This window comes from Mustelus asterias, chromosome 3 (genome assembly GCF_964213995.1).
Source record: "Mustelus asterias chromosome 3, sMusAst1.hap1.1, whole genome shotgun sequence".
NCBI lineage: Eukaryota > Metazoa > Chordata > Chondrichthyes > Carcharhiniformes > Triakidae > Mustelus > Mustelus asterias.
In genome coordinates this window covers 104705867-104728621 of record NC_135803.1, presented here as the reverse complement: position 1 = coordinate 104728621, position 22755 = coordinate 104705867, and the positions used below count along the sequence as shown (strand labels likewise).

At 41.1% G+C, this 22755-nt stretch overlaps 1 protein-coding gene across 1 annotated transcript in view; it reads right to left on the bottom strand.

Annotated features, from left to right (window-relative positions):
• Positions 1-22755, bottom strand: part of LOC144491510 (formylglycine-generating enzyme-like) — a 122389-nt gene that overhangs the window by 62873 nt on the left and 36761 nt on the right. The window contains exons 4-5 of the mRNA XM_078209413.1: positions 18573-18655; positions 14698-14820 (exon numbers count right to left, since the gene is read on the bottom strand). Coding sequence (XP_078065539.1) covers positions 14698-14820; positions 18573-18655 — 206 coding nt within the window. The remainder of the gene's footprint in view (positions 1-14697; positions 14821-18572; positions 18656-22755) is intronic.

Here is a 22755-nt window from a genome sequence, read left to right as displayed (position 1 = left end):
ATCCTCGGCCTGCTAACCTGCTCTAATGAAGCCCAAAGCAAGTTCAAAAAAACAGCACCTCATCTGTCATCTCAGCCTTCTGGACTCAACATAGAGTTCAACTATTTTCTCTGCCTCCATTTTGTTGTGTTTTTTTTGCTCTTTTGGTTTCGTCTTAAAGCAGGAGTGGACCATTGAGCCCATCGAGCCTGGTCGGCCATTTAATACGATCATGGCTGATCAGACACTTCAATGCCTTTTCCACCCACTATCCTCATAGCCCTTTATGTTGTTAATCAGAAATCTATCAATCTCTGCTTTTAACATACTCAATGAAAAAGCTTCCAAAGCCTTCTGGGGCAGAGAATGCCAAAGATTCACAATCCTCTGTAAAGATTTTTATTAATTTCTTGGTTTATTCTTTCACATTGCATTCAGGTAGCTGCTGTGTAGCCATTCAAACTTCATTTAGATACATCTCTTCTGTCTTTACGATATGCATCATCATTCCCTTCAGCTTTTATACCAAACAAAAGTGTCGTCATTTAATCGCCCCTGCTCTCCACCCCATCTCAGATCTTCCCTTTTGTTCTTCCACATCCTTCTTCCACTTGCTCAAAGCCGATTACATTTCCTCAATTCTGATGAAAGGTCATCAAGACCTAGAGTGTTAACTCTGCATCTTTCTCCACAGACGCTGTATGACCTGCTGAGCATTTCCAGGATTTCCTGTTTTTATTTCAGATTTCCAACATTAAATGTTCAAAAGCAAAATACTGCTACAGTATTATATCTTTCTCCATTAGTCCTCCCGCTGTGCATCACTTCTCCAATCCCCACATTGAACAGCAGGTTTCTATAGATATACACATTTGAGGACAACTATTAAAGATGATTCCAGAATTGAGTATTTCTTAAATTTAACCTGAAATCTTGAAAGATTCAAAGCGAAGAAACAAATAAAGAGCCTAAACAGCATTCCTTATTTTCCATACCCATTGCTATCCATATAACCAGGTGGTTTGGAAATATCTAAAGTCGACTTTAGTCAAAGAGCGGTAGATGTAGTTTATATGGATTTCAGCAAGGCGTTTGATAAGGTGCCCCATGCAAGGCTCACTGAGAAAGTGAAGGGGCATGGGGTACAAGGGGACATTGCTTTGTGGATTCAGAACTGGCTTGCCCACAGAAGGCAAAGAGCGGTTGTAGATGGGTCTTTTTCAGCATGGAGGTCAGTCACCAGTGGAGTGCCCCAGGGAACTGTTCTGGGACCCTTGCTCTTTGTGATTTTTATAAATGACCTGGATGAGGAAGTGGAAGGATGGGTTGACAAGTTTGCTGATGACACAAAGGTTGGTGGGGTTGTGGATAGTGTAGAGGGATGTCAGCAGTTGCAACGGGACATAGATAAGATGCAAGACTGGGCGGAGAAGTGGCAGATGGACTTCAACCCAGATAAGTGTGTGGTGGTTCATTTTGGCAGGTCGAATAGGATGAAACAATATAATATTAAGGGTAAGATGCTTGGCAGTGTGGAAGATCAGAGGGATCTTGGGGTCCGGGTTCATAGGACGCTCAAAGCAGCGTCGCAGGTGGAGGCTGTGGTTAAGAAGGCATATGGAATACTGGCCTTCATCAATAGAGGAATAGAGTTTAGAAATCGGGAGATAATGCTGCAGCTGTATAGGACCCTGGTCAGACCCCACCTGGAGTACTGTGCCCAGTTCTGGTCGCCTCATTACAGAAAGGATGTGGAAGCCATAGAAAGGGTGCAGAGGAGATTTACAAGGATGTTGCCTGGATTAGGTAGCATGCCTTATGAGGATAGGTTGAGAGAGCTAGGCCTTTTCTCCTTGGAGAGGCAAAGGATGAGAGGTGACCTGATAGAGGTGTATAAGATGTTGAGGGGGATTGATAGAGTAGATTCTCAGAGGCTTTTACCCAGGGCTGAAATGGTTGCCACAAGAGGTCACAGGTTTAGGGTGCTGGGGAGTAGGTACAGAGGAGATGTTAGGGGTAAGTTTTTCACTCAGAGGGTGGTGGGTGCATGGAATCGGCTGCCGGTAGTGGTGGAGGAGGCGGATTCGATAGGGTCTTTTAAGAGACTTTTGGCTAAGTTCATGGAAGTTAGTAAGATAGAGGGTTATAGGTAAGACTAGTAGGTCGGGACATGTCCAGCGCAACTTGTGGGCCGAAGGGCCTGTTTGTGCTGTTCTATGTTCTATGTTCTCATAATTTGAAGCGTTTTAACACAAATCACCTGACAGTTCAATTTTTCCAAGCACAACATTTACTCCCATGTTATCGACATCACACAAAGTAAACTATTGGGTTAAAATATTGTTTCTAAATAATAAAAATTGACCAACCCATCAGTATTACTATAATCCAACTTCATGAAATACAGATTGACTTTCACTCTTAGTTGGCTGCTCATAGTCCTAGGAGTGCAAAATAGGTCAATTCTCCAGAGGGTTGCAGTCAGAAAATCTCAGAAAAAGTGAGCCTTTCAGACTGATAACAGACATCTGGAACATGCACAATGTTTAAGCCAATGTGAACAATTGTACAGGCGATGAACAGAGAGGAGTATCAGCTCACTGGATAGCACTTTTGCCCGTGTCATAAGGTTGTAGGTTCCAGCACCACTGGAGACACAAGTGCAAAAATCTATGAGACTTTAATACTGTACAGTGTTGAGGTAGTGCTGCACTATTGAAGGTGCCGTTGCTCAGATGAGTTGGTAAATCCAGGCCCCATTTGTCCTCTCAGGAAAAGTAAAAGATCATTTGACCCCAGAGCAGAGTTCTCCCCAGTGTACTGGCAATATTCATCACTTAACCAGCATCAGTAAAACAGATGATCTAGCTCATCAGCTTTGCATGCTATGATGTTGGGTGGTAGACTGTGTCAGCAGGCCAGACAATTCTTGAAGTATGTGATTCATAAAGAGCAAGGATTATGTTTTAGTTAAAAATGGAAAGTTGATTTATTTTGATGTGTCAAAACAATATTAGACGAACTGGCATATCTTACAGCTTTGTTTGCCAAAACATATATTGTCGCATTATGCAAACTGATAACTAAATGCAGACATTGGGAAGAAACACAATGAAATGATTTAACAAGGGGGAAAGGAAGAGTTGAAAGGTTGACCTTTTTAGTCATTCTGTATGTCATGAAGTTGGAGTGCACCAATAGTAATAACATCTACATGGTTTCTGTTACAGTCAAGATAATTCGCCCACGATGCTTGTGCTTTGATAAAGTATGCAAACATCCATTTACATGTTAACCACACAATAAAAGGGAATTGAAAGTGCCACTGGAAGAAATGTCTTTGTGCAGTGAATGTGTTGATAAAGAAGTAACACACTGCTGGACACCACATATGCTTTTGTGATGCACGCTAAAAGCATATGTTAACAGGTTTATCAACATATGGAAAAATCTAAAGTGTGAGAATGCTTTTTAAAAATTATTTGATGGGCTGTGGGTGTCACTGAAATGGCCAGCATTGCCCATCCCCAAATGCCCTTGAGCAGAGAGACTTGGGGGGTCATTTCTGGCAGCAGTTAAGAGTCAATCGCATTGCTGTGGACTTGTAGTGGCATGTAGGCCAAACCAGTAAAGGACATCAGATTTCCTACTCTGAAACAAGTTAGTGAACTGGATGGGTTTTTACAACAATCGATGATAGTTTCATGGTGGGGTGAGAAAGGGGAAGATCCGAGGCAAGAGTCCAGAAGGCTATGTTGCCTGCCGGTGCCAAGGTTTGAGACATCTGCTCTGGGCTGGATCCAGATGTCATACTCCATGTAGCAACAATGACATAGATAGGATTAAGGAAGAAGTCCTGTTTAAAAAATATGAGCATTAAGGGGCTAAAGTCAAAACCAGAACCTCAAAGATAGTAATCTCTAAAATACCACTTGAGTAACAAGCCAATTGGTATAGATTAAGAAAGATTAGAGAGCTGAATACATGGCTCAAAGATTGGTGTGGGAGAAATGTGTTTCGATTCATGGGGTACTGTGGAAAGTGGGAGCTCTACTATTGGGGTGGTCTTCACCTGGGACCAGTGTTCTGGTGAGTCTCGGGCAGTAGAGAGGAAGATGCAACAAATTAAGGGGAGATGCCCAAGTCAAGAAAACAAGGTAGTAATATGGGTAATGAAAATCAAAGCATGGTAGGAAGGAACAGAGTGTAGAAACTTTAGCCTCATCTGTTGGCACACTAAGTTTGCAAAAATAGTAAAAACTAAAAGGCACTGTAGGGGAATATGCAGAACAAAACAGATGGTGGAATAGAAATAAATATGTATGATCTGACAGCTCAAAGGCTTGGACCGGAATATTCAAGGGTATGTGACATTTTGGAAGGGTGAAGAAAAGGTAGCTCTGCTCATTAAGAATGGCATCCGTACAATAGAGAGAGATGACTTTACTTCTGGAGATCAAGATGTAGGGATAGAGATAAGAAATAGCAAAGGCAAGAAGTCACTTGTGCAGGTAAGTTTAATGGTCCCTGAACAGTAACGACACAATGAGACAAGGATGTCTAGGAAGTAGCATTGGGAGGCTTGTGATAAATAATCACAGGTGATTTTGATCTACATACAGATTGAACAAATAATGGCAAATGAGTGGAAGAAGATTTCATAGTGTGTTTACAGGATTTTTTAGAGCAGCACATTCTACTGCCAACCAGAGGGCAGACTATTCTAGATTGAGGTAATACATAATGAGACAGAATTAATGAATGTCTTAATAGTAATCATGCCCCTAGGTAGCAGTGATCACAAACATGATTAAATTTCTCATTCAGTTTGAGGCAAAGAGGAGTATATCTAAGACTAGTGTTTTGAACTGAAATAAGGGCAATTTTGTGAGCAAGTGGACAGATCTGGCTAAGGTGAACTGGGGAATTAGGTAAAGGGATGGGCCAGTAAAATTGTAGTTGAAGCCATTTATGGGATATTTCATAACACCCAGCAAGACACATTACAGTGAGAAAGAAAGACTGGAGTTGAAGGAAGTTAAAGACAGTATCAAGAAAAGAAAAAGCATACAACTCCTTGAAGATTAGCGGCAGGTCAGAAGATTGTTGAGAATATAAAGAACAATAAAGAATGACTAAACAAATAATAAATAGGGAGAAATTAGAGGATAAGAAAATGCTAGCTAGAACTATTGATGTGTCCCTAAGACATGAAATAAATCAAACCTTTTTGCAGATTTAAAAATGAACTTTGCTGGACCAAAGGATGGCTACCGCCAGTCACCTGATGCCCGGAATTGTAAAGTGACCACTAGGCATTTTATGGATTGTACTGGATATGTTGCTCATAGTCTACCTGGGACCGTCAAGGTCGATTTCAAAAAGTAACTACTGAAAGGAAATGGGCATCATTTGCATCTTTATTAGCTTGCCCCTCCAATGGAATTCAAGGGTCACCAAAACAATAGCTACCTGGAACAGGGTCAATGGGGATGACTCTTTCAGAGGCTAATGAGTGGGACATTATAAGTCATAAAACAAAAGCCAGATCCAGACACACATCCCTTTATGAAATTATGGACAAAGAAGATCACATGACAAGGAGGCAAATTTAGAATAAGGGTAACCTGCTGACTGAACTCCAACCTGCCAAAGTTAGGCAGCAGGACTCCAGGCTGACCAAGCAACCTGCAGCAAACCCTCCTCAAAGCAAGTTTATCTGGAAGCTACTGGTCTGCCTAGCCAGCAGTGGCCATGTTTCTGAATATCAACCTCATCTCATCGTGTTGCCATTGTCTTTAAAGGAATTCTGCACTTCTGCATTTAGCCAGGAATTCACCAGAACTGGAACTTATGTGAGGAAACCCCTCTGGATTTGGACTTCCTGGACTCTGGAAATCACAGGAACTGATATTCATTTTTTGTGGTTCCTTTTACTGTTAAGTTGTTCTTGGTTGTAAAATCCCTCGCTCCTATCCCTTTACCGAATGTATGTGTGAAGTTGTCCTCATTCCCTGGGTTTGAATATTTGAAGGAACTAAACTTCTGATTTAATCCGAAGAGAACTTTCTTTGAGTCACTTTAAAAATTGACTACATAAACGAGAGGTTTCGAGAATAAACTGCACAGCCTATTTTTACAACAAAGGACATCTCTGCTTATGGACAGATGGCGAGGGGATAAAGAAGTTCAGTTTCACTTCTCCCTCTTACCTGTAACAAATAGTAAAGATAGTAAGAAGTTTCTACAGGTATTTAAAAAGGAAAAAATAAATAAAGTGAACCTTGGTCCTCAAGTGTGGGTCTGGGAATTAATCATGTGAAAGGCGGCAATGACAGATCCATTCAGCAGGTATTTTGTTCTGTCTTTACTGTAGAAGAAATAAACCCAAAAATAATTGTAAATCAAGAGGTGAAAGGGAGGGAGGAACTTAAAACAATTACAATCACCAGGGAAAAGATGCTGCGAAAATTATGCAAATTAACTGACAAGCCTCCAGGTCCTGAAACCAAAAGAGAAAATGCTGGAAAATCTCAGCAGGTCTGGCAGCATCTGTAAGGAGAGAAGAGAGCTTATGTTGAGTCCAGACGACCCTTTGTCAAAACCTTTTGATAAAGCTTTGACAAAGGGTCATCTGGACTTGAAACATCAGCTCTTTTCTCTCCTTACAGATGCTGCCAGACCTGAGATTTTCCAGCATTTTCTCTTTTGGTTTCAGATTCCAGCATCCACAGTAATTTGCTTTTATTTATTATTTTATGTTCAAGTCCCCAGGTCCTGATGAACTTCATTTTAGATGTCTTAAGTGGCTGCTGAGACAATAGATGCATTGGTTTCAAATTTTCCAAAATTCTCTAGATTCTGGAAAGGTCCCATCAGATTAGAAAATAGCAAATACAACACCTCTATTCAAGGAAGGAAGGATACAGAAAGCAGGAAAATATGACCAGTTGGTTTAACATAGAGAAAATACTGCAATCTACTACTAAGGAGATTGTCACAAGGCACTGCTATATTTTAATGCAAATCAGGCAGAGTCAAAATAGTTTTGTGAAAGGGAAATTGTGTTTGACTAATTTATTAGAATTATTTAAGGCAGTAACAAGCAATGTGGATAAAGCAGAGCCTGTAGATGTAGCTTGAATTTCCAGATGGTACCTGGCAAGCAGTCACAGCAAAGGTTACTATCCAAAATAAGAGCTTACGGAGTAGGGAATGGCATATCAGCATGGATAGTTGATTGGTTAGTTAACAGGAACAAAAGTAGGAAGAAATGGGCCATTTTCAGGCTGGCAAGAGCTTCAAGTGAAATGCCACAGGAATTAGTGCTGTGGGCTCAACTATTTATAATCTAAATCAATTCTTGGATGAGGGGATGGAATGTACATTTGTTAAATTTGCTGATGACACAAAGATAGGTAGGAGAGGAGAAAAACAGGGTCTGCAAAACAATGCAACTAGATTAGGAATGTAACTAAATTAGAAATGTAACTAGGTTAAGTGAATGATTAGAAACATGGCAGATAGAGTACAATATTGGAAAATGCGAGCTTGTCCGCTCTGGCTGGAAGAATAGAAAAGCAGCATATTATTCAAACTGGGGTGTGTGCAAAACCCTGTGGTACAGAGGGATCTAGGAATCCTCACCCATGAATCATAAAAAAAGCATCTAGGTACATAAGTGATTAAAAAGGCAATTAAATGTTGCCATTTATTGCAAGGGGAATGGAATACAAGTTGGGAAATCTTGCTACAGTTGGATAAGGTGTTGGTGGGACTAGAGTACTGTGTACAGTTTTGGTCTTCTTTTTGAGAAAGGATATAGTTGTATTAGAAGCAGTTCAGAGGAGGTTCAAGCAAAATATTGCAGATGCTAGAATCTGAAACAAAAACAGAAAATGCTGGAAAATCTCAGCAGGTCTGACAGCATCTGTGGAGAGAGAATAGAGCCAATGTTGAGTCAGGATGACCCTTTGTCAGCAGAGAAAGTTCACTTGACTGATTCCTGGGGTGAAAGGGTTGTCTAATGAAGAATGGTTGGACCTGTATCCATTGGAGTTTAAAAGAATGAGAGGTCATCTTATTGAAACACTGAAGATCTAGAGGGGATTTGACAGGTTGGATGTTGAAAGAATGTTTCCCCTTGAGGGAGAGACTAGAACTAGGGGACATAGTTTAAAATAAGGATCTCCAATTTAAGACACAGATGAGGAGATTCTCATCTCTCAAACAGTGATTAGAGCAGTGGAGGCTGGATCATTGAATATTTAAGGTTGAGTTGGATAGAATCTTGACTGACAAGGGAATCAAAGGGAGGAGACAGGAAATGAAAGGCATAATCAGATCAGCTATAAACTTATCAAATGGCAGAGCAGGCTTGAGGGGCCAAATGGTGTGCTCAAATGCTTGAGGTGATGTTTCATAAAGCAAACTTGGCTAAAAGAGGAATGCAGCGTTCATCACATGAATGCTATGTTATAGAGTGAAACATATGTAGTCAATATGTTCATTCCATATACAACTTTATATGGCACCTTTAATTTAGTCACGTGTCCCGTGCTGCTTCACAGGAGTATTTCCAGACAAAATCTGACACCAAACCATATAAGGAGTTGTTAGAACAAGTGACCAAAAGTCATGACCAAAGAGGTAGACTTTAATGAACATCCTAAATTAAGGAAAATAAGTTTAGAGGCAGAGAGGTTAAGGGAGGGAATTCAGAGTTTGGGGCTTTGACAGCTGAAGGCTTGGCCATCAATGATGAAACAAATAGCATAATGCTGTGAGGTGGATTTTTATATAATAGTTTTGCTTCTGTTCCTCTGATCACCCAAATGAGGATTTGAATGGTTGGCACATGTTCCAAATCCTAACAGCTCTTATCTTTAACAAATATGCAATTGTGGAATCAAAACAATCATGTAGTAACATGCTGCAGTCATCCAGACTCGAAATGTTAGCTCTGTTCTCTCTCCACAGATGCTGTCAGACCTGCTGAGATTTTCCAGCATTTTCTGTTTGTGTCATTAGTCTACTAATTAAATGAAAACACTCTGCTGAGAGATGGGCAGAAGTTGTAAGGAGGAAAAATATAATAAACTAAAGAGTAAACACTCGCAAGAAATGTCGTTTGGATTCAATTAAACAAGATACACGTAGACCTCGGGAACTTGAGGCTGCACCAAACTTCAACTAATGCCAAGTGTGAAGCCAAGATCTGTCCGTTTAAAAACACTAAGTTGATGTTAAGCATTTATGGTCACACAACGGACTCCTGGCTGATTCTGTAGCGAACGACTGCTGGGATTGGCTTCCGTGCAACAATAAGGGATATTATTACAGGGCAAACCCAAGTATAAGAGAAATGCTAGTGACAGGTGCCACAAATTTTAAGTATCAACCAATAAGTGGCTCAAACAATATATTGATGTTAGTCAAAGAGAGCTCTAGGCTCCAGACTGACAATTGGCAGAGTATTGACCCAACCATGACACGGAATTCAACTTGGAAATCAGGGCATCTGATAAATAGGTTGCAATGGATCAATCTTGGTGCAGTATAACTGTGCTCCTCATGGGGTTTCTGCCCAAGCCAAACTACTCTCCAATTTGCAGGTGGTGATGAAGTTACAAAGAAGAACACAAAAAGGTGAAAAAAGTAACTAAAAGCAGGAATAAATGTGTTGCCAGCAGACATTAGAAATGTGGGAAAGGGCATCTTGGTGTGAAGTCATGATCAAAGACCCTGTCAATGTTTCACACCTTCGGCTGACACATTACAAATGGGCAATTCAGTGAGGTACAGGAGCAGTGAAACAAATTACACACTGAACTGCATCTGTCACTCAGGCTGTAACACTTCTTCATTATGAGATGCCAGTCGGGAACAAATCACAGAACTGCACAGTAAAAATAATTCAGTTAAAATGATTTTAAAAGTGGTCTCAGAGCAAAAAGCTGCAGTTGATAATTTCCCTGTTAATAAATCTGCAATTATGATAAATCCAGCAGGAATTTTGTAACTAGTTTAATATCTCCAAATCTCATTTCACACTTTCCTGCCTACATAAATGTCCAAAACCCTTTAGCTGGCTGACCCAGAAAGTCTAAATTAGCAGTTGGAGATCAACTGACATATGTTATTGGAAACTTTACATGCTTCATGGTGCGAGAATTAAAAATGAAGTCATGACACAAATGATAAAATATATTGAGGTCAAAGAAAAATTAGAGAATAAAGAAAGAAGCACAATGTGCCAAATGGCTTCTTTCATAGTGCAGCATCATTTTATATTGAGGGCGGACAGAGTGATGTTGAGAGTAGAGATGAAGGCGGCACAGAGAAGAGGAAAGAGAGGGAGGCAGGGAGCAATCAAATGGGCTGAAGGAAAAACAGGTTCAGGACACAGACAACATGACAGCAAGACAAGCATCAGGGATAGAAAAAATGATATTGGGACATGGATGAACAGAACACTCATTCAATCAGAAAAAAACTATGCCATAACAGATAGCGTGAAACACCAAAATAGACAGTAATAGAAAAAAGAAAAATAAATTGACAGACAGAAATCAAGGAAGAGATGGAAAGACTGCAGGGTACAGACACAATGGCATTGCAATAAAGGCACTGATAGAAAAAGCAGGTGACGTAGAAACATTTACAACACATGGTGAGAGAAATAGGCACAGCAACACAAGTCTGTGGGCATTCAAGGATCAAGCCACAGATACTGAAAGAAAAAGAACAATGATTGAGGTAATGGGATAAGGATTGGGGAAACTGCACATTAAATAAATATTCTCCAGATAAATATCTTCAAACAAAGAGAGATGGATTTCACAATGACACAATGAGAAAGCCACATGGTTTGGGCCAAGAGGGCTCGCTGTGAGTAAAGTCGAGGGAGATCCACCCTCCCGCAGCTTTCTAACCCAACTCCATCTGACTTGCAGCCAAATTTGTCCACCTGAGTCAAGTGTGCAGAGTTGGGAAAATTCTTAATACTGCAAACCCAACTCAGGAGAAAGTTTACCAAACTGTCAGATTTTTGTTCAGGGTGGGGGTGCTAACTGGAGTCAGGCACACCTCTCCCAGAAAAGGGCGATGGGACAAGAACAGGGGTGGCTGAAAGCAGGTGCAGGTTGTTTAAAACTCCCACCTTGGTGACTCTGTCTCAATTATAATAAAGATGAAACAAAAAAAAACAGCCCTCTAGCCCTCACCCACTCTCCATTCATACCAACTCATGACCCTTCTCCAACCAACATCCCTTTCCTTTACATGCTCCATGCCAACTCACCCAGTATCGATGACGGGCAGATCTCCAAAGCCATGCTGGCGTGAAATTAGGGTTTTTTTTTTTTACATACTTCAGTATATAAATAAAACACATTGATAAGAGCAATTTCAAGACATTTAGATCCCTTCAAGAATTTAATCCTTTATATAAACAATCATTTGTATTCATAGCCCCATAAAGACATCTAAACTCTTTATGACTACTTGGAGCTGTTGATCAAACTGTGATAATGAAGGGCTGTAGAAGCAGTCGAGGAGAAATAATGCTATAATGATAGTATTCAGGCTTGTATCAACAAGCAACAATTCTTTTCAACTGCAGGCTGGCTGTTTTCTTTCAAAGTTTGAAGGGCAAGGGATTTAAATAACTTGACAACTTTTTTAAAAAAAACACACACATTCATGTCTACTTCTAATAAGCCCAAAGGATACCGGACCTCTTCATAGAACTCTGGTAGGTTTAGACCTTTTCCTCAAATACCTAAAGGCCACGGGTTATGCTTCAGAAACCTGGGTGACCAAAATTGCTTCAGTTTGAAGGCAGCTGCACTTTCCAGGTCCAGTTCACCCAATATTTCCTTATACGACAATCCTGCCATCCCCAAAATCAGTCTGGTGAACCTTTGCTGCATTCCCTCTGTGGCAAGTACATCCTTCCTTATATAAAGGTACCAAAACTACACACAATACCCCAGGTGCAGTCTCACCAAGGCCCTGCACAGCTCCAGCAAGACAGCCTTGCTCCTGTACTCAAGTCTTCTTGCAATGAAGGCCAACACACTGTTTGCCTTCTGAACTGCTTGCTGTCCTGCCTGCTTGCTTTCAGTGTTGGTATCCAGACCACGTCATTTATTTATTGGCCTGCTCCATTAGATGTCTATTCTGGAAGACTCCGATATCTGCTGTCACTTCTCTAATACTCCATGCCCATCACTTCACTGGAATTTACATTTACAATGTCACCTTGCCCTTCCTGAAATTGAATCCAGTTAATTGAAATCTTTAAGCAGGTGGGGTGAAAGTGTGTGTCGGGATTTCAAGGGGGTTATTTTAAACCTACAACAAACGGTCTTTTTGTCTGGTCTATATGGCACAGAAACAGGTGACTGGGCTCAACCAGTCAATGGCATCTAATTTCCCATAAAATTCAACTACCTGTGAATAAAACACAGTGGGCTGTAGTAGTTTATTTTTTATTGTATGTGGTGCTTTCATTACTCTGCATACTATATTTATGTGATCCAAAATAATTTGAAAGTTTGCAGAATGTTTTAGGTTATAGGCAGTCCTACTTTGTTTGAAACAAGGACTTCTGATTAAGAGTCAACAGCATTATAGCCTTGTCCTTCCATAATCTATTTTATTAAATATTATAAATGTTCGGTGGCCTTCCATTTTGATGACTGAATTGAAACTTTCCACAATTGCTCAACAGTTTCTAGGGGATTCTGTCACAGTAAATGTCAAACTTGAAGCAGCGAAACCAATACAAATCCCATCATTGCAGGTCTCCAAAATATAGAAAACACATCTACTGCTTGGGGTTCTTCTAATAATCAGTCACAATAGACACACTTCCATGTCACATCTACTGGGTCTCCGGATGACACCTAGAGTCGGCTAGATTCTGTATGTTGATAATAGTGTGCATTTGGATAAAATGGAATTCGTCCTAAGACATGCACCACACAGCAAGTCAAAGTGCTGGATCCATAGAGCTTTCTTCAACCATGTTTTTCTTCCCACTGGTTTCACTGGATTTCCTGGCGAAGTGAGCAGACAGCTGACCCAGCCTTTGAGATTGATGGATGGTAAAATCACACTGGGCAACGTTAAGAACAGTTTACCATGGTAGCTTACACGACCATGTATTCTCCTCAAGTTACTTCTACTTCTGAAGCAATTGAAAGAGCATAAATGCTAGAAACGTCATAGCATACATGGCTACGGACCAAGTGCTGGAAGATGGGATTGATGACTGGTGCAGACACGATGGGCCAAAAGGCCTCTTGTCTATGCTGTAAAACTCTGATTCTAAAAAAATAAAGTGCAACAGATTTATCCTGACTCTGAACATAATTGAACAAAAACACAAGTTAAAACGGAAATTCTGCATTGACTTATTCTGTATGGTTATTAGTAGTGAAATAACTCAGCTTATCACTGACCTTACTTTGCGTGCTCCTTAGTCAATTTTGAAAAGATTGGATCACAACATGATGTGTGGCTCAGAGAATGAGGAACTCCTATTGTTACACTGCTAGATTACATTATGTAGATGTAATTAGGCACTGGACATTGTGGACATACAGACACACACACAAGTGCACAACATCACAAATCCAGCCACCGCTTCAGATTATTATTGGAAGGGGCTTGTGAAAAAGGCATTCTTTCTTGGCTACATGCCAGACGATTAAGCATTAGTTGAGAGAAAAAAAAACTTAAAAGGCAAAAAAGAAGCAGCATCTTTAATAATAAAGGAAACAAAGAAGGATGGGGATGGCAGAAGGGATGCTTTTGAAGTTTGTAACATTATTCATTAAATTCATATTGCGCACATAAAAGAGAATAAGGTCATTAGCAAAGTGCAAATTAAAATCACAAAGTTAGTTCATTCGAAGTTAGTTCGTTCAGTTATATATATAACTAAAATATATATTTTATATATTATGTGTATTTATATCTGGTTCTGTTGCAATTAAATCAAAAATAAAATGGCCTTGCTTTCCCCACACAGGCATTTAGTACGATGTGCCATCTGCAGCTCTGATTTATGGACTTTCAAGTATTGCTTTCCCCGATCAAAGGTAAAATCCGTTTGCCAGGTTTACCTTTTACTGCTTTATTTGTGAAAAGATCAATATGCAATTGCAGTTTGATCACTTGTACTAAATGAGAACATTCATTGATAACCACATGTTGTAAATATGGCTGTTCACACTGGGATGTAATTCCACAGTTTCATCCTTATATAATCATACATGCACACTCAATACAACTGAGCCCAGGGCACCATGGAATATCCAAATGAGTCACACACCTGATGAAGGAACAGCACTCCGAAAGCTCGTGATTCCAAATAAACCTGTTGGACTTTAACCTGGTGTTGTGAGACTTCTTACTGTGCCTACCCCAGTCCAACGCCAGCGTCTCCACCTCAAGTTTCCCCTCAAAGAGCTTAGGTAGCTGAGCAAGCGTAAATTAGCAGGTCTCAAACCAAAATAAAAAGGCCCAGCTTGTTAAGTCAACCGTTAGTCCGAATATTCAGAATCATGCTGGGTGTATTAAAGTTCTCAAAGATGATCTCAAATTAAATTGGCATTATTCAATCTCTTTTGTACTACAGACTGCAAATTTAGAACAAATGAGCAAAGATGTATTTGGTACAGGCTTTTGAGAGTTTTTCATTGTTACCTGTTCTCAAGTCCCCCTCTACATGCATATTCCCATTCTGCTTCAGTAGGCAGTCGTTTCCCTGCCCAAGTACAATACGCCACAGCGTTGTTCCATGAGACATGTAGGACTGGGTGATCCATCCTGAAACACAACAAAATACATTACTATAGATAACCTCATGCAGCATTCCACCACAAGTGAGTTGCAGCTACCACATATCACCATGGGCCATTATTACCAAAACATTCCACAGCTAAAGGGTTGGCCCTCTCAATTATCCTCAAATCAGGAATTGCACCATCTAGGTTGCGGGACTAGTAATCCTCTGTATTAACATTTCAGATAATGCAAATTTGAATCCTATTTTGACAGTGTGAGATTTTTTTAAAAATTTGGTTTAAAAGATGGTTTGAAGTAAAAGGCTGAGTTTTTAGTAAAATCAACAGTGAAACTAGTAGATTATTGTAAAGACCCAGTTGATTCACTTGCTGAACTTGGAGAAGAAAACCTGCTAATCCAATCTGGTCTACATGCGACTCCAGTTCCACAGCAATGTGGTTGATTCTCAAAAGTTGACTGAAGGGGCCCCACGCAGGTCACTGGGTTACGTCAAATGGCTACAGCCAACCACAGATGAGGAGGGTGTAGTGGCTTGTGGTCAGAACCATGATAAGATCCCAATATTCCTGTTGCTTGCTATTTTAACTCAGCACCTTGCTCTCAAGCCAACATGTCTATCCTTGGCTCATGCTGTGCTCCAGTGAAGCTGGCACAAACTGGAGGAGCTGCAGCTCATCTTCTGATGGGGTAGGTTGCAGCCCTTGGGACTCAACGTCAAGTTTGGCAACTTTAGATTTTGACTTTTCTCCTCCATCTCAAACACCCCTTTCCTCTTTAAAATATGCCACACATGTATTGTCTCAATGCAAAACACTCTCTCACACCAGGCCATCTTTGAGTGTTCTTAAACTTTTTTATTCATTCGTGGGACATGAGCATCGCTGGCTGGCCAACATTTATTGCCCATCCCCAGATGTCTTTGGAGGGTTGTTGAGGGTCAACCACAATGCTGTGGCTCTGGAGTCACATGTAGGCCAGACCAGGTTTGGACAGCAGAATTCTTTCCCCAAAAGGACATTAGTGAACAAGATGGGTTTTTCCGACAATGGTTTCATGGTCATCAGTAGATTCTTAATTCCATATATTTTTTATTGAATTCAAATTCCACCATCTGCCATGGTGGGATTCGAACCCAGGTCCCCAGAACATTAGCTGAAATTCTGGATTAATAGTCAAGCGATAATACAACAAGGCCATTGCTTCCCCTACTTTTTGTTGCAGTTTACTTTGCTCTAACTTTCTTCCCTTCAGTTCTGACGAAAAGGCCCAGACTCAAAACATTAATGATTCCCGATAAATGCTGGCAGTTCTGAGTTTTTCCGAATTCCTCTGTACTGGTTTCAAATATTGGCCCTCCTCACCTTGTAAAGCTCAAAATCTGCATGGAATACACTGAGATTAATCTATCAGGAAATCCTACTAAAATAATTAAAACACTACATTAGCTTCCAAATAGGTCAGAAAACCATGTCATTGATTTGCACAGCAACTGTGACTTTATTGTAACCTTATTTATCATTAAGAATGAAGGCAACTCAATACGTTTCCATGAGTGAGCAGAGGCCCATACCATTGCATTAATAAACAGTATTTCCATTATTAACAGAGAAAATGCATGATTAAATAGTGCTAATGACTTTACTGAAGTGCAATTTCTCTTCAAGTGATAAAAGGATCTTGGAAGAATTTGACCTTTGCAGATTACCAGCCATCAATGCATATGGATCACAGTACACCATTGTTGGAACATACCCAAAGACTTCAGGCAAAAAAGGCGCTAACAGCTTTTCCAATAATTATTACTGCCCACAGATGGGAAGTTGGATGGACGGAAATAGAAAAAAAAATTCAACTGCAGCCGAGTGCAAATGTCGTTGCAGGTTTTGGTACAGGATATAAATAACCCACTGGGTGCATCACCCAAATTTAAAAATGGGACTTCTTGCTGACAGCCAAGCAGCTGTGATTTTCTTGTAGATCAACGTTAAATCAGTAGCAATGGGAGTCAGAAATGAAGACAGAGAGACAACCAATTGTTCGACAGCCCAAATTTTCTATTCCAATCAGCAATGGAAATCTATGCATCTTGATTCAGTTTACAATCATTCAGCCAAGTACCAAGTGCAGCTGAAGGCTTCAGTCGTACAAATGCCTTACATTCCCCGCGAGCATTTGCAGATTTTTGTAGCTTACTATAAACATGACAGAGGGCAAACAGTGTAGTCGCAAATGCAGATCCTTTTATGGGTTATGATGTTACTGTAAATTAGTCGTGATTTTTTTTTAAAAGGTCAAAGTTCAGAAGCTAATGAGAAGCTTCTAATTTATTCAGACAAGGCAGAATTGGGGGGTGGGGGGGGGGGGGGGGGGGGGAGAGAAGAGGATCAGCTGACAAAGGGTGGACATCAAAGCTGAACATTCTAACATCTCCCAATGTAAAGAAGTTGCGATCCAAGTGTGACGTTTAAACAGACAAGAATGCTCACTGATTTACAAGGCTCGGAAGAGCAAATACATTCGAATCACTGCCAAGCTGCTTCCCTGACTGACTGAAAACTACTTCAGAAGTCAGATCATGTAAAGTATACATCGTTTCAGTAACATTCCAAAATGCATTTCATGATTAAACGAGCCGCCTCACACAAATCTGTCTATTTCAATTCACAGTTTCCAGAACATTTCTTGGCAAGTTCCTCATGCATTTAAATACATTTTCAACCCCCTTGTGGCCCCCACGACTTTTGGATTTTTGACAATTTGCTTGCTATGGTTATAAATCGCCTATCCAAAAAAAATATTTTCTAATGTGCATACTACTGGACTCCTGGTGATACTCCACTTGGTATTTTAACAAAACATTTGGTAAAACAGACACGCACAGAAGTCCTGGCTCAGGATGGTGCAACAACCACAATTTGTTGAATTGTTTTAACTATTTTCGACTGCGCTCTCTCTTCCCTCTTCACGAGAGGTGTGAGTGGTGCAAATGATGCATTGGGCCTATCAAAAATGGGCTGAGCTCATGTCAAAGTAGATCTGATCCCACTTTAATTTAAAAGAAAAAGAATATTCTTTCTTTATAGTTTTTCCACAGCCACCAGGTGCCCAGCGGAACACTGTATTCTAAATATTCTATCCTGAAGGAACACAAATGCCACACTGTTTGAGAACTAACAAGAAGTTTTGTTTTCTCACAAACTTAGCAGACTTGGGTCTAATTTTCGCAAACTTGAGAACCAACCAGACAAGGTCACCCAGGGAAATAGCATTTCCTGGGATAGAGAAGGGCGGCACAGTGGCACAGTAAGCACTGCTGCTTCACCGTGCTAGGGCCTGGGTTCAATTCCGACCTCGGGTCACTGTTTGTGTGGAGTTTGCACATTCTCCTTGTGTCTGCGTGGGTTTCCTCCCACAGTCCAAAGATGTTCAGGTTAGGTTGATTGGCCATGCTAAATTGACCCTAGTGTCAGGGGGATTAGGAGGGTTAATATGTGGGGTTACGGGAATAGGGCCTGGATGGGATTGTGATCAGTGCAGACTCGATGGGCCAAATGGCCTCCCTCTGCACTGTAGGGATTTTATGATTCTATGAAGGGGTTTCCAGAACACTTCCAGTCCAGTGGGAGCCAAAGGACGCTGCTGAATGAAAAGTGAGATCTAAAAATCTCCAAGCGTTTTCCACCCTTTTTCCAAATTATGCTCGAATTATAATACACAAGGGCAGATGAAAAAGTATTACGAATTAAAGGAACACTTTGTGCTTCAATGGTTACCTCTTAGTAATGTTGGAATCAGGACCTTCTGGATGTTTCCAACTGGCTCCTTTAACAGGCAGCCACCATGGAGCTGCTGCAACCTAGAATAAGACAAGAAGCCACCTTCTTAGAATCATGCAGCACCGTTAAATTGCTCAGTCCAAAAAGCCACCAAAACCTGCCTATGAACACCAAGTATAAAATTATAGTATTTCTATTTTTCATCTTTTTGCAGGAAGTGGCATTTGCTACTGTTGGAGTAAAATCAAAATTAAAGGACACAAGATGGTTACCTGGCACAAAATGGATTCTGGGAAAAGACATTAAGATGTGCTGACTTGGGCACAGACATTGCACAGTAAGTTAAAATTTGTTAGTGTTTAAATTGCTGCAGGAAACAGATCAGACCTTGAGGCACCTTAGCTGCTTGAGATAAAGCAGAACCAAAACAAAGAGTTTTGATAACGAGATCAGTCATTGATGGGGGACATAAATGCATAAATGTATCTACTCTATGTATAACAACGTGATAACTGCCAATGTCCGTCCTGTCTATGTATAACGATGTGCTAACTGCCGATGTCCATACTTGTCTACTCAACATATAACGATGTGCTAACGGCCAATGTCCTTACTGGACCATTATTTGAAATTGTATAAAAGATGCTCAACTGCCATTGTAAAGTTGAGACGGTGACTGCCTGCACTGCGGAGTGCCCAGCGCTTCTCCCAAAGCTTTGTCCGAATAAACTGCATGTTGAATCTTTAAGTCTGACTCCGCGTGGTGATTTTCCCATAACAGCTACACTCTTCAGTTTGATGCACAGACCTTACTAGAGTTTAGAAGGCCAAGTGATTATTTGTTTTGAAGGATAAGATTCTGAGGGGGCTTGACAGGGTAGCTGATGAGAGGAAGTGTCCTCTTGTGAGAGAAATCCATAGCTGGGGGGCACAATTAGACTCAAAACGTTGGCTCTATTCTCCCTGATGTGGAGATGCCGGCGTTGGACTGGGGTGAAAACGGTAAGAAGTCTCACAACACCAGGTTAAAGTCCAACAGGTTTATACAGGTATCATACAGGTATTTATACAGGTATTATACAGGTTTATAAACCTGTTGGACTTTAACCTGGTGTTGTGAGACTTCTTACTCTATTCTCCCTTCACAGATGCTGTCAGACCTGCTGAGATTTTCCAGCATTTTTCTGTTTTGTTTCAGATTCCAGTATCTGCAGTATTTTGCGTTTATTGTAAGGAAAAATGCCTTCCCTCACAATGTTGTTAATCTTAGGTGCTCGTTACCGCTGACAGCATTGGAGGCTAGATCATTGAAAATATTCAGGGCTGAGTTAGACAGATTTTTGATCCATGAGTGAGTCAAAAGGGTAATGGGGGAGCAGATAGCACAATGTTGTTCAGGCCACAGTCAGATCAGCCATGATGTTACCGTTTGGAGCCCGAGGGGCTGAGTGGCCGATCCCTGCTCCTTGTTCTTATATTTTCTTCATTACTGTTTCTGAAGGTAGAATTTGCTGCAGCTAGCTGGATACTGGCATTATAGCCCTTGTCTAATTTTGTGTAAATTGGACATTGCTGATCAGATTTTGAATTCAACCTAGGTGTTCGGATGGTGTTGCCTACCTGTGCTGTGTAGAATGGGAATAGAATACTTCAGCCAAAGCTTGTCCCCAACTTGGAAACAAGGAAAAAAACATTTGAAAAAAAAACCCATTAGGATGTGATGGAATGGAAAGATGCGAGATAAAAGAAAAATACTACGGATACTGGAATCTGAAACAAAAACAGAAAATGCTGGAAAATCTCAGCAGGTCTGACAGCATCTGTGAGGAGAGAATAGAACCAACGTTTCGAGTCTAGATGACCCTGCATCAGGGTCATCCAAATTCAAAACGTTGGCTCTATTCTCTCTGCACAGATGCTGTCAGACCCAAGACCATAAGACATAGGAGCAGAATTAGGCCACTCGGCCCATCGAGTCCACTCGCCATTCAATCATGGCTGATATTTTTCTCATCCCCATTCTCCTGCCTTTTCCCCATAACCCCTGATCCCCTTATTAATAAAGGACCTATCTCTGTCTTAAAGACACTCAATGACCTGGCCTCCACAGCCTTCTGCGGCAAAACGTTTCACAGATTCACCACTCTTGGCTGAAGAAATTCCTCCTCATCTCTGTTTTAAAGGAACACCAATTCAGCCTGAGGTTGTGCCCTCTGGTTCTAGATTTTCCTACTAGTGGAAACATCCTCTCCATGTCCACTCTATCCAGGCCTCGCAGTATCCTGCAAGTTTCAATAAGATCCCTCACCCTTCTAAACTCCAATGAATACAGACCCAGAGTCCTCAACCATTCCTCATATGACAAGCTCTTTATTCCAGGGACCATTCTTGTGAACCTCCTCTAGACCCTTTCCAAGGCCAGCATATCCTTCCTTAGATACAGGGCCCAAAATTGCTCACATTACCCCAAATGGGGTCTGACCAAAGCTTTATACAGCTCAGAAGTACACCCCTGCTCTTGTATTCTAGACCTGCTGAGATTTTCCAGCATTTTCTGTTTTTGTGGTGGAAAGATGTGAGCTTGTGCCTAGAACTTGAGAAGGAGAAACTGATCTATTGCAGAACCCTGCAGGAGGTATCGAGAGATAGCCAGATAATAAAGAAACCAAACAATCTGACGGAAAAAGAGAAAATAAATTCAGGAACACAGGTAGAAAGTTTTTGAATGATTACTTAATAAAGGATTAATTATGTGGTTTGCTTAAAGTATTTTTATACTAAGTACAAACAGAAAGAAAAGCTTGCATTTCTTCTTAGGTGGTCCCCAGGAGGACTTGCTGCCACCTTGCTTCACAGGCAACAGGGGAGCAGGGGAGTCCATTGTGCAACCCAATCTCTGTCACAGGTGGGACTGATGGTGGTTGGAGGAGCTGGTTGGGGGGGGGGGAATGCAAGCCTAAGTTAGAACACTAACGGTGGTGCACCTATCCTACCAATGGATTTGCAGGATTTTGCCAAGGCAGCGCTTGTGGTACATCTCTAGGGTTTTGAGGTGCCTGACAAGCCATATACACAGAAACTAGAAGCAGGAGTAGGCCATTCAATCCTTTGAGCCTGCTCCACCATTCATTTTGATCATGGCTGATCAAATTCAATATCCTGATCCCACCTTCCCCCCCATATCCCTTTAGCCTGAAGAGCTATATCCAATTTCTTCTTGATATCACACAACGTTTTGGCCTCAATTACTTTCTGCTGTAGTGAATTCCACATATATATCATTCCCTGAATGAAGACATTTCTCCTCACCTCAGTCCTAAAAGGTTTACCTCTTATCCTCAAACTATGACCCCACCATCAGCAACATGCTTTCTGAATCTAAAATCATAGAATCCCTATAATGCAGAAGGAGGCCATTCAGCCCATTGAGTCTGCACTGACCACAATCCCACCCAGGCCCTATTCCTGTATCCCCACATATTTACCCTGCTAATCCACTGTCACGAGGGTCAATTTAGCATGGCCAATCAACCCAACCTGCACATCTTTGGACTGTGGGAGGAAACCGGAGCACTCGGAGGAAACCCACGCAGACACGCGGAAGCATGTACGTACACGTGCGCGTACACACATGTGCGTGCACGCGCACACACGCACGCACGCGCACGCACACACAGTGACCCGAGGCTGGAATTGAATCCGGGTCCCTGCGCTGAGGCAACAGTGCCAACCACTGTGTCACCCCAATCTACCTTGTCTAATCCTGTTAGATTTTATAAGTTTCTATTAGATCCCCTCTCACTCTTCTAAATTCCAATGAATACAATCCCAATCACTCAACCTCTCCTCATATGACAGACCTGCCTTCTCAGGAATCAGCCTGGCAAACCTTTGCTGCACTTCCTCTATAGCAAGGAGGGCATGTATTACTCTTCGCAGATGCTGATTATGGAGGCTTGCATTTATATACTTGCATGCATTTAACCTCCAAGTAATTAGAGTAATTGGAGATCATCATAAATTATATGTAAAATACAGGAATTATTTGTCTCAGTGAGGCACATTGCCTGTTTCACAAAATGTTCAACGATTGGATTTAATTTCCATTGGTCTAACTTAAAAGCTTTCTTCTATTCTGCTCTTGCCTTGAGAAGGAAAGCCATAATATCTAAAAAAAAGT